A 16,864-nucleotide genomic window follows, 5' to 3' on the forward strand; every position below is an offset into this window, starting at 1 on the left:
AGTGATTTGTATAACGTGAATTATAAAATTCTATTGATTTCAGTTGACTTGTGATTGATTGTTATAATTGTATTTCTAGCAGTTTTTTTTAATTCTATCTTTGGTTGAAATAGGTTATGTAATTTAGAACGAAAAAGAGGGTAAAACAGTCTCTCCAAATAGGGACATCATAGTTCCCCTTCTCATATATAATAGCCCTTATCCGAAGGGAGTAAATTTGGTTATTCCTTCAGTAGGGAGTAGCCTAATTTTCTTTAGGCATCAACCCCCTCCCCCCCAAAAAAGGGAAATTTCCTGAGGTACCCTTGAGGTTTGACTTCATTCTCAAGATACGCTTATTGAATTTTGAAGTTCAAAGTTTAAGTTTCAAGGGTACCTTAAGATATTAATGTATTTGAATTTCGGTGTATGATAAAGATATTTTGAGCCAAATATAAAATTAAGAGGTATCTGAAAAATTCTCCAAATATGAGTGATAATTTGATAATTACGTCAAATCTCAGAAGTACCTAAACAAATTTTCCAAAAAAATTGATAAGGAAACCCCTTCATCATTCTCTAGGCAAACAAATAAAAATCCAGCAAAAAAAGGTTCTCTCACTCCACTATTTTGCACTTGTAGAGTTCTTCTATAGTTGTATTACTACTTTCTTTATTCTCTCCATTCTACTCTCCCTCACATCGAAAGATAGGAGTTATTTGTCGAGGCTATTTTTGCTTTTCTCCCTTGTAAATTTCATCATTTTGCTTAAACCCTAATTTGATAATTTGAACTTCATATTAAACCTTTCGTTTCGAATTTCAGATTTTTCTCAACTGCCATGGGTTCCGGTAAGAATTCTTATTTCAAATTCGCTCCCAATTTCACTTGCTAATCATAATATTCACTTTTTTTTTTTTGCGTCAATGACAATTATTATGTGCTTAATGATTTTTTTTTCCTTTTTTGTTAAAGATGCGGATATGGAAGATTACGGATTTGAGTACTCCGAAGACGATGCAGAGGAGCAAGATGTAGATATTGAAAATCAGTACTATAATTCCAAAGGTTAGTTTCACAGATTGAGTTTAATAATTAATTTCAATCTTTTGATTTTCCTATTTTTTCTTTCTTTCTTTTGAGTTTTTGATCAATGTAGCAGATTGTAAGACCTTTTATGTGTTTATGTATGAATAGTTTTTATGAAAATCAATTTTTTCTCTGGTTGTTATGTCCTTGATGCTGCTTCTATAAATTTATTTTGTGGGTCGAAGAAATATTTGCCATTGTTTGTTGTTCAAGATTGTTTCTGTTTTGTTCCTCCTTTGCTTGTGAAGGGAAATATGTGGGCTTTGAAGGAAAGGATAAAATGTGCAACTTATCTGATAGTTACTTCAATTAACTTGTCTAGTTGCCCTAGTGTGAAGAAGAAAAATGGGTAGGAGGAAAGTCTTGCTGTGTAGATAGTAGGTACTGTCTGCATCCGCTATCGACCTTCTTAATGTTGTCCCAGTTTATCGTTTATTTTAGGATGATGGACAAGTAATAGGTTCCCTACTATAGTTCTTTTATAATCTGTAGATTTTAGTAGTCGTGTTGCGTAAAGGATTTTGGTTATTTCATGCTAAGTGCTTGATATTTGTCCACTTCTTGGAAACCATGATATGTTCCAATACAAATGTGGCAGACTTGTTTCTTGCATGAGGATATTGTACATTATTTATATTAGGTTGAGGTTGGGTGATGGGATGGAATTGATTATAGGTTGTCTGCTTCTTTTTCTAGTTCTTGGACAGGGTAAAAAGAGGCATTAGTTGGAAATGGGAAATGATTTTGAGATTTGATTATAGGTTTTCTGCTTCTTTTTCTAGTTATTGGACAGGGTAAAAAGAGGCATTAGTTGGGAAATGGGAAATGATTTTGAGATTACTCAATAACTAAAATTAGGACTAAATACTCTACCCCCACTCACTACCTTTTGCTAGTTGGGACTGGGAGTATTTAGATAACCTGTAATATTTGTGCCATGCAGTCGTAGGGTTCCCTGCTTTGGGCTATAATTGGTATAGTATGGTTGAAAAGAATAGGGGTTCCACAGGCATATATCTTCTGAAGTTTGAGGTGTGGGTGGCACAAGCATTACCTAATTGGGTTGTTCTTTTCTAACATGAATTATCCTATTTATTTTCTCTTTGGAAGGGAGGGAAATTGTTTTAACTTTAGCTATGACCACTTCTCTTTGTTAAGTAAAATTATCCTCAATACTCAATGAGATGCTATGGACTTATTTTCTTTGTATAGAGTTTCCATATGCCTACTCATTTCTTTTTCTTGGGGTTTTCTTTTCTTTGTAATATAAAGAAAAAGCTGTTAGTATGTTTCTAGTATAAATTTCTGATCAGTATTCAGTAGCATGTGGAAAGGTAGGTGTTACAGTGGGAACTGGGAAGTGGTTGAGTTTTTTATATTTCAGTTCCAAACCCCTAATGTGAGAGGTAATTACCACCTTGGAGACTGACGTGCCTTGATAAAACTTGTATAAAGGATATGATTAACCATTTTGGAGCTGTATCATTCTCAATCTTTGCATATCGTGGAAATTACGCTGTTTGTGATTCACATTTTATGTGGATGACATTGATTTGAACATATTTTTACTGTAAAGTATAAACTACTACTTGAACCCAATCTATCAGATTTGATCTCAATTGTTGATGTTCGCATCTTGAAACCGACTGAAGGCAAGGTTGTTGCTTTACACATTTAGCCTTCAATTCAAACTTTCGCAATAATTTCATCGTAGTGAGTATTATTTTCTCATGTTTTTTTTGGGTACTTGCAAACCGAAACCAGTGAACGTGTAACTACCCAATGTCATCCCTATCAAATATGAAATATTGCCAAGGATTGTGAAATATTTATATGTCGAAGTACTCTTTGGCAATGACTATTGAGTTCATTTGCTCGTTGCAATTGCTAACAATTGATTCCGTCATTTTATGAATAAATGTCTAGCCAAGCTATACTAGATAGATAGGATGATCTGCTAGGAACCACTTAGATACTAATGGACTTCAATGTAGCTGGACAGTGGACACTGTCCTATGTTTCTGAGGACCAGAGTGGAGCTCGCATATGGTACCCTGATATCTAGGTTCTACATAACAAGAGCCTAGGTTTGTGTTGGGAAATAAGAAATCTTGTTATGGCATTATGCAACTTATTTTTTTTTCCTCTTTTTTGTTGCATATGAAGGAGTGCCATATGAGTATAGAATAGTGATCTTACCAGAATTGTTTTCTGGGTACTCAAATCTTAATGCCTCATTTCTGTTTCTTGGAGACGTAAAGAAGTACTGGAAGTTAATTGGAAGTCAAAAGAGGACTACGCTGTATTGGTTTAGATGATGCTGTATTGATGTAGCATTGAGATAGAGAAAAGTTAACACAAATGTCATTAACTTTGTCAAAATTGAAGCACCTTGGTTGACGTTTTTGGTTGCATAATACTTCCTCCATCCTCAAGTAAACTTCCTATATCCCTTTTTGGGCACTTCAATAAACTTCTTATGATTAAAAATGGAAATTTTACTCATCCAACCCATGTCATGTGAACTCTTTACTAACTTTGTCCCCGTCTCACATGCTCTTTTTTTGTGTCCCATGTGACATTGGTGACCTAGTAAATCTTTTTCTAACACTTTATTTGTTTTTATTTTACATTATTTACCAAAATGCCCACATTCTTTGCTACGCATCATTATAACGCATGCCCAAGCTTAACGTGAAGTTTATATAAAGATGGAGGGAGTAGTAATTCTAAGTGTTAGTCAGGAGTCTGCTAATTAATGGTTATGGTTTATGTATGTCCCTTCTCAAGCACCTTGAACAAAATCTTGAAACAATAGTTTGGCACAAGGCAATGTATATATTACATTTATTGTAAGAATTGTTGAGGGCGAGTTAGGTTGGTATAATACCAGAAACAAAATATGAGTCAAGCTTTTAACCACTTCTTTTTTATTGCCTAATTCTCCCTTGCTCTTGCATTGGCTTGTGAATTTGCATTTGATTTTCGATAATGGTTTTTTTGGGAGCCAATGATGATTTCCGGCTAAGAAAAAAATTGCAAATGCAGTCTCGATAGGGGTATTGGTTGCTATGTCGTAGAAGCGGTTTGTAGCCGTGATTTTATTTTTAAAAATTCACATTTAGGGATTTCAACCTCTTTTTTGCATTTTTTTCATCTAATAATTCTTGTTTCAACATAGTATGCCTAAACCTATCATATGATTGGGTTATATATTTGATAAATGAATAATTACTTCAACAAATGAATACCCCATCCTTTTATCAATACAAATAGACACAACTTACATTACCAACTTGGAAAGCACACGTCAGACTCTTCTCCCTTCTTTGGTGTTTGCATGTTATATTTTTGCTGCATTATATATTTCGCCTTTTATTTTCTTGGCCAATTATCACAAGGTCCCAACATTGGAAGGTTTCATGAAAGACAATGCCTTAGTATAATTAGTTTGTTGATCCGTGTATTGCACATTGCACATTGCACATTGCTTGGATGGATGTAAATCCTTTTAATGGGGTAACAGTGACAAACGAGAGCAAAATAATGGTCAGGAAGGTTATTGTTGAGGCATTAAAGGTGAACAGAAAGTGATAATGCATGTGTCATCATATTGTAATTCAAAATCTGTACTTTTTGTTTATTTTATTTTCCTGAAGAAAAAAAGAACTTACTGGAGAGAGACAAGTGTCCTTAGAATTCGTTGTTTTTTTTAATAAAAAATAGTAGTATAAATGTAGGCCATTCTTTGCAATTTTCCAGGCCATGTCAGTCATACCTTGGGGTGACCAGTTGATCAATTAACAATGTCCAGTCATCTTACATGTGTGATTTTGGCTCCAATTTTGCTGTTAAGATGTTGGATTTATGTATCCAGCAAAGATACCCCCATTGTAGCCAGCCAGTAAAAGTCCTTTAACTATCTCTTGAAGTTTTTTTTTTATTATTACTATTTTCTTTTAATCCAGGTTTGGTTGAGACTGACCCTGAGGGTGCGCTTGCTGGTTTTGCGGAGGTGGTTCACATGGAACCAGAGAAGGCAGACTGGTGAGTCATACATTTTTGATAAAACAATTATGAATAGTTTGGAGAAGTACCTGTTCTGAAATTTTGCTCACAGTTCAGGTAGCTTGCTCTGTATATTGTATCATGAAACTAAATAGTGTAAAATTTAGAAAGATGCATTAAAGAAATATTGATAAGTGTGAGGGTAGTTTTTTTTTTCCGGAGTAAAGTGAATGATCATACTGATTACTGAGATAACCAGAATGGAAAGTGGTGAATTTATTTGGAACATTAAAGGGATTATGCTGGACTTATTTTGGCTGACAACTTGGGTGCCAATGTATATGTTATATAGTCAGAAATCTCTTCGCAAAATGTTAATTAGTTCAGGCTGGCATGTCCACTTGTTGATCACTTTTTCATGTTAGAGATAACTAAGGAGTGTGTCATGGTTTACCTATAAAGGTAAGTTCTTGACCAATATTACATTATCATTTGACTTTTGATCACGTTTTTAGGGGCTTTAAGGCATTAAAGCAAACAGTGAAGCTTTATTATCGGTTGGGAAAGTATAAGGAGATGATGGAAGCGTACAGGGAGATGTTGACGTACATTAGATCAGCTGTGACAAGAAATTATAGTGAGAAGTGTATAAACAACATTATGGATTTTGTTTCTGGGTCTGCCAGCCACAATTTTGATCTCCTGCAAGAATTCTACCAAACAACTCTGCGGGCTCTTGAAGAGGCTAAAAATGAGGTTAGGAGTAAATATTAGAAGGGTTCTCTTTTGTAGGCATTTTTTCTTTGGAATCTTAATGTCTTGCTTTTTCATCTTGCAGAGACTATGGTTTAAAACTAATCTGAAGCTTTGCAAAATCTGGTTTGACATGGGTGAATATGGACGGATGAACAAGGTTTCATGAACTATATGCATTCCTTTACGAAATAGCAACAATTGGAATTTGCGATTATATTTCCTTGTTTAAATTTGACAGATATTAAAGGAACTTCACAAATCATGTCAAAAAGAAGATGGTACAGATGACCAGAAGAAAGGAACACAACTATTGGAGGTCTATGCAATTGAAATTCAAATGTATACTGAGACCAAGAACAATAAGAAACTCAAGGTGGTGGCTCATACAGCAGGACTTAGATGATATTGTTTGTTATCTTATTTGTATAATCTGTTTATTTAGAACAAGTTTTATTGATAAAAGCTTGAAGATTTTATGGAAGAGTATTTCTCTTCAATATTCATCATAACTAGAAAATGTGGAGAAAATGAATGGCCTGGAAATGAGAGCTTCGAGAGGGAATGAACAGGCTTTAATGCTTGATTAATTTCGTTGAGTCTTGTTTTTTAATATAGTAATGCTAATTGAAGTCTTACATTTTAAAAGCAATAATGTTACTTGCAGATTCTCTACTCTACACGTGGTTGTTCCATGTTACCTTCAGATCACCTTGATCTAATTTTCTAGCTTGTGGCATTCTGGTGATTGAATATTTGTTTGTGTACAGTTTGCTTTATAGAGTTAAATTTAATGCAATCCTTGTGAAGTGTAAAAGTACTTTAGATACTAGTATATCTCTAATAAAACCTGTATTGTTATGTGCTTTGACTTCCAATGTACTAGTTATTCCCAGTTCTTACATATAGTCGACTTTTCTCTCTGTGATGGTGGTTTTATGGTCACTTTAGATCTGTTTCTGCATGTTAGTCTCATGGATCAATGTGGGTTTCATTTCAGCAACTATACCAGAAGGCACTCACGGTTAAGTCAGCAATTCCACATCCAAGAATAATGGGAATCATTCATGAATGTGGAGGTAAAATGCACATGGCAGAGCGTCAGTGGGCAGAAGCGGCCACTGATTTTTTTGAAGCATTCAAGAATTATGATGAAGCGGGAAACCAACGACGTATCCAATGTCTGAAGTATGTAGTAAAGCATATTTTTCTTTTATGAATGGATTTTGGAAGTGAATCTGTAGATTTTGTCCGTACTGTTTATTGTTCTTAATAGAAGCCTTTGTCACTTATACTCTCTATGCCAACAATAGATTTGACCCTTAAAGATCAGAGTACAGCATTGTACTTATACATCTCATGGCAAATAACAATTTCCTAACAAGTAACCCACAAACATATCCTTCTCTCTAACCAGTGTCCCTGTCCTAGTAATATTAGTAGAGCATTGGTCCAACATAGAGCTTTGGGCTATTGTTTATATCTTTGTCTTATTATTTATATTGAATCAGTTTCTCTTCCTTGTCTGAAAGAATTGCGTCACTTCTAAATGCTATGATTTCTGAAAAAAAGCGTTTTGGAGGAATTTCTATTCTTAATTTTACATGGAAAATGGATTAGAGAATTAATAGTGGTTGAGTTTTCAGTTTTTCACCTTCCCTTGGGTAAGGAGGTCCAATTCTTGTCAACTCCATGGTTGGTGACTTGGTGTTACCTTTTGTATTGTGTCTAGTCTTCAGCCTTTGGGTTCAGCCTGCTAATTTTAAGATAAGAGAGAGATTGAATTTTTTTCTAAGGAATGGATTATTAGTAAGTGATACATGAAGAACTTGGCTGCTGGTACAATGCAATTAGGATAGAGATGATGATATATTCCTTTTTGCCTCACAATCACCTTTTCCCTTATTGGCAGATACTTGGTTCTTGCAAACATGTTAATGGAATCTGAGGTGAATCCGTTTGATGGACAAGAGGCAAAGCCGTATGCTCTTGATCTCTTATCTTTTCCCTGTCTGGCTGTGATGATCTGAGCTGCCTGATATGTGCTTACTTAAATATTATTGCAGTTACAAAAATGATCCTGAAATTTTGGCGATGACAAATTTGATAGCAGCTTATCAGCGAAATGAGATTCTGGAGTTTGAGAAGATCTTGAAGGTTTTGGTTATATATATGCTGCGACTTTCTATTTTTTTAGAAGATGCATGTTCCTTTTTCTAGAAGAATATTTTACTTTCAGAACTTTTAGAAGAATTTTGTACCTTTTCGTTTTGATTTTCTTACAGATGACTGCTTAATGTTACAGAGTAACAGGAGAACAATTATGGATGATCCCTTCATCAGGAATTACATTGAAGACCTATTGAAAAATATTAGGACACAAGTTTTGCTCAAGCTAATCAAGCCTTACACAAGAATCAGGATACCTTTCATATCCAAGGTAAAATTGTGTAAAAAATTTATTTATTTGTTGTACTTCAAAAAAAATATGAGTTGTCATTTCCTCTTGTATATGATATTACTATGCCTCTATAGCTATATCTGTGATGATCTGTTCAAATGTCTTTAGAGATGCTGGAAGGTGGGGGGAGCTTCTTTTCTTTGGCTTGTCCTTTGTTGAAGTTTTAGGTTGTATCATTTTTTTTTGGTTATCAATAATAACTTCGAGTTGCCCAAAAAAAATGTCTTTAGAGTTGCTAGAAAATATGTTGAAGTTTGATAAAGCTATCTTGTATGGAATTGTTTTCCGGTTACTGTTAGTTATCCAAGCTAATTTATAGTTTATTGGGGTGGTGCTATAATTTTCGGCATCTGTGGGGATGCAAAGTGAAGTTATTACTTGAGATGTTTTGGAGATATAATTTCAAGTTTGAACTTAATGCGCAAGGACGGGAATTTCTCGTCATATTTTGTTTTTGCAATATTTTTATGTGGATAGTTGCACCGGAGTGGTATTGGTGACTGGTGAGGGCCTAAAATTCTATAGTTTATCTATTGTTTGTTCTTAAGGAAGTGTCAGTAACTGCAAGTGATCTTTACACTCACAATCCACAGAGCTGATATCCACACTTTTCTGCAAGAGGAGCTTTAAACATGTGCTCTTACAGTCAACTTCTGGAGTCTAAAACTCGGCTCCCATCAATACCCAATATGTCATATTGCATTGCTCAACTTTAATTAGAATTTTCATTCCCATCGATACACCTGAAAGAATGTGCAATCCTTAGGAATGAGTTTCATACAGGTGGAAGTTATGGTAACCTTGGCTGCCGTGAAGAAAGTCCATTACATGTCCTAGATTTGTTGAACAGGCACGGAATGTGGGAAGTAATACCATGTTATTTATATGTTTATTTTAAAATGTAGAAGTGTCAAGTGTTACATTGGGTCGTCAAATCACCTCCTTGCCTTGCCTTCCAAAATTCACATTGGTAATTGTCACTCCACCTTTTTCAATTTCCTTGGATTTGGACGTCTTGGGTGAGGGAAGCTGTTACAGGTTCCAAGAAAGAGAAGAGGTGGATGGCCTTTTAGGGTGCTGGAGGTAGTGGAGGTTTAGAGCAGATATCTGTAGTGGTCAGGGAAGTACAGGTAAAGGTTGCTGTGGTGATGTCGGAAGATTGTGGAACAGAGGTAAGAGGGTCAATGGTGACCGCAAATGTAATAATAGGTTCTGGGAGAGATTGATAAATGTCATCAGTGATGGAGGGGTGTGTCCTGGGTACGCTTAAGAAATAGGAACTGTATATCAATTATTAGTTGTTAACTTGTCGTGATAGATAATAAGATGGTTCTTTATAGTAAGAATTCTTTTGACATTTTATCTGAAGGCGTTAAAAATAATATGCGCTTACTATGTCTAAGTTGCTGCATTTCCTTTCTTTCTGCGTTAGACCTTATAGGTTAATACTTTCTTTTCTCATGTTTATTGCCTTAGGAGCTTAATGTCCCGGAAGCAGATGTTGAGCAGTTGTTAGTGTCACTTATTTTGGACAACCGAGTTCAAGGACACATTGACCAAGTGAATAGACTATTGGAGCGCAGTGACCGGTATACATTGGTGTTTTTTGTTTTTAAAATCCATTTGTGTATATCCTAACTTGCAATTGTCACGAATACTTGTGTTTTGCAGATCCAAGGGAATGAAGAAGTATACAGCTATCGAAAAGTGGAACACACAGCTCAAGTCATTATATCAAACGGTTAACAACAGAGTTGGTTGAAAGTGGTCTATATATGGGTGGTTGCTTGTTTTTGATTTTTGTGGTTGCACCCCTTTACTGGAACGGGGACATAGTTGGACAAATGGAATGAAGAGCTGAAGTAGTATCGACAACGGCAGTGTTTTGCAAATAATTTTTTTAACCCCCCTTGTTTACTGTTCCCTTAAGTTACATGTAAATTGAAGCCTTTTCTGAGATGCATCGCCAGTAGTTTAAAACGTCCTTTACATTGCCTTTTTCGCCTTGATGGTAAATCTGTGGAAAGTGGTCCGATTGAGCATTTGGTTGCATATTCTGGAATTGTAGGTGGTTTTGGTGCCCATTAAGGAGCAGTTTTAGGAAAAGAACCTTTAGTATCAGTTAATTTGTTGAAGTGCATGGAGGGCCTTTGTATTTTACCGTGTATACCTGTCGAAAGAGTCGTGGTGCTTGAAAATGGAAGTCGTGTTGCCCAATAGCTTGAAAAACCGGTGCATTGTCTAGACTGATACTTGTCAATAGCATTGCATTATTTGGTTGTTTTTGCCCATGACTCATGCGAAGCACACGACAAAATGACAGTAAAATAAATATGGGGGATAGATGGGGAGGAAAGATTATGAGGCTCAAATCGCAAATTCCTTATGTAGGCTTTTGCGTTTAGATATTCTAGGTTAAGTGTAAAGCCAAGAAAAGAACATTCGCATACCATTTTTTGGCCATGAGTATATGAGATTGATAAACATATTTTCTTTGTAACAAAATTGATGTTACACTTTCTAAATAGAATGTAAACAAAATATATGTTATATTTTCTTTTTTGGCAACAATCTCTCTATCTCTCTCCTATCACATGGTTTTTTTTTCTTACTATCTTTCTCTTCAAAAAAAGAAATTGCCTAAAAGTGTTTTTGAAAGTGTAACATCTATTTTGTTATGAAAGAACTATGAAGTAGATAAAATAAAACAAAATGATGTGACCATGAACAAAATGCGATTTTCGACGCATGTAATATCTAAGAATTTTAATGTCTCCAATTCATTACTAAAATAAAGTGTCTTATTAATTGTCATGACAATTGCAAAAGTGCAACTTAATCTGGTTTAAGCTATAGGATGAGAAACTGAGAGTGACACTACCTTCTTATGATATGATCATTAACATCTACTTCTTGCACAAGTACATGACATGTAACATGATATCTCGTCTTTTCAGAATTCAGATTGACGTGCAAGCTTGATTTCCCCTATCTCGTACATTCCCCTATTTGGGGGCGTCTAATTCATTTGCCAGCCAAGGCGACAGTTGGTAGAGATCAATCTAAGAAGGTGAGCCGTGACTCACACTAAAAATAAATAGTGCTATATGAGATTGCAAAAGATGGACAATGAAGGTTGCACATTAAAATCAAATAGTACAATCACTTTAAAGAGTACATGAAACCGGAATAAAACAAATTTTCAGCAAGTACTATCTCAATTTCTAGTGATCACTGCTAAAGTGCTAACAAGCCTTCAAAACAAAGATGAAATTTATAGCCGCGTCTACCACTACCAATCATTAGGCAGAAAGTTTTTGACACAGCAAGGTCTTCAGATAATATCTAATACCCCATTAGGCAGAAGCTTCATTACATGATAAAATCTTCAATCACTGAACTTCGAAAAATCCTGCAAACGAGCAGACTCTGATAACAGCAAACCTGTATAAAAACATCACAATAAGCTGCTATATAAGACTGAGGTCTCTGCCCTCTTGCAGGAAAACCTGGACCTGCACACCTTGAAAAACTACGTAAGATTAACTGGAAAAAGTAGAACATTCAATACTTCCCACAAAATCATCAAGAAAAACCTACTAATGGCAATGGATTTAGGGGCAGAGCCGGAAAAATTATTTTCTTCCCCACATTGCATATGAACAAAATCGTCATGTTCAGGATTGATGCATGCAACTAACAGGACACTGAAGAAGAAAGGCTAAAAGCTAATGCTAACCAGATATAACATATAACTAGTGGTCTCTGAAACCATGTATCAGCAAGGTAAACAGAAAAGAGAAAGGATCAAGCCAGTTTGAATTAATCAATGCACCTATCCAGAATTCATCAAGTTCTTGTTCGCCAATTCCCAAAAGTCATGATAAGAACATCAAGATAATCCACAAACTAATGAAGAGTCTAAATAAGGAAGGCATGAGTCAACTTTATGCCCTCTTCTAGAAAAAATTTGGATGATGAGTTGTCCATGTCAACTCTCTGACATTTATAACCTTCTAATTAACTCCTGCCCCTATTATTTTATAATCTGTATTCTCTTTCACAAAAAATCATTTCTCCTCTTACCGTGTTTGTAACTAATACATTGTTAATGAACCACGTTAAAACTCGATGTTGTTCTTTAATTATTATTGTATTAGTCATAACTCATAACACTTCATTTTTGGACCAAAACATGGAAAAGTTTCACAAAGTAGACGAGTCAGAAGCTTGTATGCGAGTTCGCAAGTGAGTAACATAGACTGTCAGAAGCATGAACAAGCTCTACATATGACAATTGTCAAACCAAGAGCCGATAATGGCCATCAGATCTAATGCAAAGATTCATTCATTGAGCACCAAAAGTTTTGCTTATTAGGTTTGCAACAGGCTGACATGATTATTGGCCCAAGTCATAAAATTCCGGAGCACCTGGCATAGCTCATAGCTTTAAGCAGTGATAGATTAAAATACTCTATGAAGGCAAATGTTAGGTAGCTTAACATCAACTGACGTACAACATTGTCACCCTGATTCAATGAATTAGAAGAGTTGTGAAGGTGAGAAGACATTAAAGCAAATTCCTAATTCACATTCTTATTCCTACTACAAGGTTTTAGCCAAATGCTTAACTCATACTTCATATACCTGCCAAACGAGCATATATATCCCCCCCAAATCATAAACTTATTCAAAAATTAAGTTAGCCATGTTTTCTTGCTTCGTTCATAATTGCTCGTTTTATTCTGTACTCTTCTTCGAACTTTTAGCAAAAAAAGTGTTAGTAAATTTAAGAAGATTTTAAAGCATACGAAAAATACAATGCTGCAGCTATTTTTGATGTTCATTTACAAAAAAATTCATATTTATCAGTGAACATTTTTTTCAAATTCATTTAACTTAAAAAATCAATTTTTTTTTCTAAAAAACATGCACACACAAGGTGGTCTCTCAAAATCATAAGCTTTTCTGCGTCATATCTGGGCCAGGAACCTGGCCAGGCCCAGCCTGCTGTCAGCTCTACCAACTAATGGCTTGGACAGGGGAATATGATTATATGACCATGCATAAGTTAAAGATGGGTACACTAAGGAGATGGAAGTTCCTGCTTTATTTTCAATTTTAAAGACATCTTTTCTTTACCATTTCAAAAGTTGGAAAAAGATTCTACTTAAATCATTAAGCAATGAACCTGTACTCCACCTGCACAGTGGAAAATGGGTGGTAAGCTATAATCTTCTATTGGGCTGTTTAAAAAGGGTAAGGTAAGCTATCCCTAATCCTAGGAAGAGACATACTTTTATCATACAAATGTGGGTAGATAATGCATACCAGAAGTAGTGAATAAAGCCTGCTTGTGCACTTCATCCAGTTACTGCTGAGGATGGTCATAGTAATCCTCCCCATTGTCCTGAAATCCATTTGCATGGTTGTCAGTGACATCATGATTAACATCGTTATTACCAGTGTCTGCCTGTTCCTTTTCCCTGTTCCATTGTGCAATCTTTGCTCTTCTCTCCTCACTATTCTCCCTCACTGGACTCCTATCCCTCCTGCCGGGAGGGCTTCTGCTTCGTCCTCTATGCCCAGGGCTACGGCTTCTAGGCCTTCTTCCCTTGTCATGGTACCGCTGATTTCTATCATCATCTCTTCTACCATAACCACGGCCACCATGTGGACGATCTCCATGCCCCCGATGTGCTTGAGGACTGCGACTTCTACTACGGCTATGCCTCCTTCTGTACCTTCCAAACAACTGTCGCCTAAGCTCCCTGAAATTGATGTAAAAATTCAGAACAGCATGTTAGTATGAGCTAACAATACAAACAAATAAGTAGAGAGGATAATAGCACAATTAATCACCTGCTAATTTTTTTCAAATGCATAAAGTTGCAGTAACCTCCACGATTGCACACATTTTCCTCATACTGTCTGCAGGTTGCTTCTCTGAAGTCCGTTACAGGAGAAAAATCAACAATGATTGGACGACCTACATCATGTTATACAATGCCATCAGAGTTCAGAGTGTTGAATAGGAGGCTATATCAATCAGAGTCACTATTTAAATATAAAGCACTATATTATGTCAATGATTAGAAATATTTTTTTGTTATAGATAACTATCTGTCATAGTTCCCTTATGTAAGTAGTTCCCTCATGCATTGCTAAATTTCTCTCTTGCTGCCACCAGTTCAGACCACCAATACTATACAACCCTTCCGTTAGCATTGAGTACTGTAAAGAAGTATAAAAGCAACAGAAGCTAATATAGTACAAAAGTTTCCTTCATTATATTTAACTATAAACAAAGGCCATTAAAGCATAAACATGATGCACGATTTCTTTCAGAAAAAAGAAATTAGAAAACACAAACCGGCATAAAATCTTCCACTCAAGTTTCGTAGTGCCTCGCCAGCATGTTCTTCCTCTCTGAACTGCACATAAACATTCCCAACCTGCACGCCAATTTTTTTTTTAAAAGAAAGGTAGGAAACCATAGTTAGTGCTTAACTACGACGATTTAAACTTTTAAATGAGGCTTCATCAACAGTATGGTAATAGAAAACAATACCATGTGGTCAGCCAAATTGTCACAGATGTTGAGACTTTCAATCTCCCCATACTTGCTTAGTTCCTCAAATAAATCCTCATAAAAATCCTGCACATATAAAATTTCAAGCCATCATTCATCATGAACACCACCTAACATATCATCCACTTAAAAAGTCACTAAAAATACAACTCTTTGTAAAAAACTTCTCCCAACTTCAATACGAAAACAAAAGTCGCCATAAATTTATAACCCCATAATCCTCAAATTCAGCCCATACATCCCCAAAGTTAAATCTCACAACAAACCTTCGAAAAGAACACTGTCTACAACAAAATCAATTAATCCAAACCATAACAAATCAAATCAGCGCCTTAAAACAAATCTCCAAAAAACTCCATACTCCAAACATCACATAAAGTAAATTCTTAATTACCGTACAAACTTAAAGAAAACACAATCCTCAAGCTTGGAAACCTAATCAAATAACACATTTTACTCTCTACAACACAAGAAAATTACATACAAATCAAAAACCTCTTCACCCTCTCTCAAATAGCCTCTCTTAAAACAAATTGTAAACCTTAAACATCACATACAAATCAAACCTCTTCACCCTTACAACAAAGTTGATTCAATCAAATTTAACCCCAACATATTAAAAACCCTAAACACCACACCAAATAATAAAAAATACTCACCCCCTCCCTCACATCAAACAATGAATTTCAACTACAAGTTAAATTAAATTCAACCCTAAAAAACGAAAAAACAGCATCTGAAAAACAAATCTCCAACAAATTAAAAACCCTGAACATCACACACCAAATCAGCAAAAAATACTCAAAACAAATTCAGACCAACGGCCCCCCTCTCTTACATCAAACAATGAATTTCTACAACAAATCAAATTACATTCAACCCTAACAGATTGAAAACCCTAAACATCACATACCAAATAAAAAACCTATTCATCCTTACAACAAAGTTAATTCAATCAAATTCAAACCTAAAAAACGAAAAAAAGCATCGTAAAACAAATCTCAAACAAATTAAAAACCCTAAACTCGAACAAATTAAAAATCCTAAACACCACATACCAAATCAAAAACCTATTCACCCTTACAACAAAGTAAATTCAATCAAATTCAAATCTAACAAACGAGAAAAAGCATCGTAAAAAAAATCTCAAACAAGTTAAAAACCCTAAACTCCAACAAATTAAAAACCCTAAACACCACATACCAAATCAAAAACCTATTCACCCTTACAACAAAGCTAATTCAATCAAATTCAAACCTAACAAACGAAAAACAGCATCTTAAAACAAACCTCCAACAAATTAAAAACCCTAAACTCCAACATATTAAAAACGCTAAACACCACATACCAAATCAAAAACCTATTCACCCTTACAACAAAGTTAATTCAATCAAATTCAACCCTAACAAACGAAAAAAAGCATCGTAAAACAAATCTCCAACATCTTAAAAACCCTAAACACCACACACTAAATCAAAAACCTATCCACCATTACATACAACCACAACAAACAATGACTTTCAACAACAAAGACGTAACAATAAAAAATCAAAACCCTAAACCTATCATACCAAATCAAAACCCTAGAAAATCATCAATATCAAAAAGTTAACAAAAAATAGAGAGAGACCTCAAAATGTTGTTGAATTTTGCGAGGATCAAGAGGCTGTCCTTGAGGATCAACACCAGGAGTAATCATATCAGGGCGTTGATACATATTAGCAAGCAACAAAGTAGGGCTAATACTAGGCTTAGTATGAAGCCTTGAGCAACGATCTCCATGTCTACAAGCTCCGATCTTGAAGTAGAATGGACAGTTCACTCTGTCTTTCTCTGTCCCGAATATCGATGCTAGATGTTCCGCCATTTTTGTTGATTTTGGTTTTCTCTCTCCTCTCTTTTCTGTTTGTTTTGCTTGTTTTTCGGTGAGAGAAGATGTTGGATGTGAGACGACGATGAAATTTTGGGGTTTCTGGTTTCG

General features: G+C 35.3%; 2 protein-coding genes across 6 annotated transcripts; one reads left to right on the forward strand and one right to left on the reverse strand.

Annotated features, from left to right (window-relative positions):
• The first annotated feature begins 527 nt into the window (after positions 1-527).
• On the forward strand, positions 528-10,343 carry LOC104898493 (COP9 signalosome complex subunit 2). Its single transcript, XM_010685581.4, has 12 exons — positions 528-831; positions 956-1,048; positions 5,038-5,116; positions 5,593-5,833; positions 5,916-5,990; positions 6,072-6,206; positions 6,831-7,018; positions 7,743-7,811; positions 7,897-7,987; positions 8,136-8,270; positions 9,768-9,880; positions 9,963-10,343. The coding sequence occupies exons 1-12, from the start codon at positions 822-824 to the stop codon at positions 10,051-10,053; spliced, it is 1,320 nt and encodes a 439-aa protein (XP_010683883.1). The 5' UTR covers positions 528-821; the 3' UTR covers positions 10,054-10,343.
• Positions 10,344-11,354: 1,011 nt separating this feature from the next.
• Positions 11,355-16,854, reverse strand: LOC104898494 (splicing factor U2af small subunit B). 5 transcript variants are annotated; one of them, XR_790795.4, is made up of 7 exons: positions 16,514-16,854; positions 14,863-14,949; positions 14,665-14,746; positions 14,154-14,280; positions 13,623-14,062; positions 13,434-13,493; positions 11,355-11,735 (listed from the first exon to the last, which is right to left on the reverse strand). XR_790795.4 is itself a non-coding variant. In XM_010685582.4 (6 exons), exons 1-5 carry the CDS (start codon positions 16,748-16,750, stop codon positions 13,663-13,665), a joined length of 933 nt encoding a protein of 310 aa, XP_010683884.1. In that variant the 5' UTR covers positions 16,751-16,854; the 3' UTR covers positions 11,355-11,735; positions 13,623-13,662. The 5 variants fall into 5 exon arrangements, 3 of the variants coding, with proteins under 3 accessions (XP_010683884.1, XP_048503658.1, XP_048503657.1); XR_007276020.2 differs by having other exon boundaries at positions 11,355-11,806; XM_010685582.4 differs by lacking the exon at positions 13,434-13,493.
• Positions 16,855-16,864: the final 10 nt, after the last annotated feature.

Source organism: Beta vulgaris, chromosome 7, assembly GCF_026745355.1.
Source record: "Beta vulgaris subsp. vulgaris cultivar EL10 chromosome 7, EL10.2, whole genome shotgun sequence".
Lineage (NCBI taxonomy): Eukaryota > Viridiplantae > Streptophyta > Magnoliopsida > Caryophyllales > Amaranthaceae > Beta > Beta vulgaris.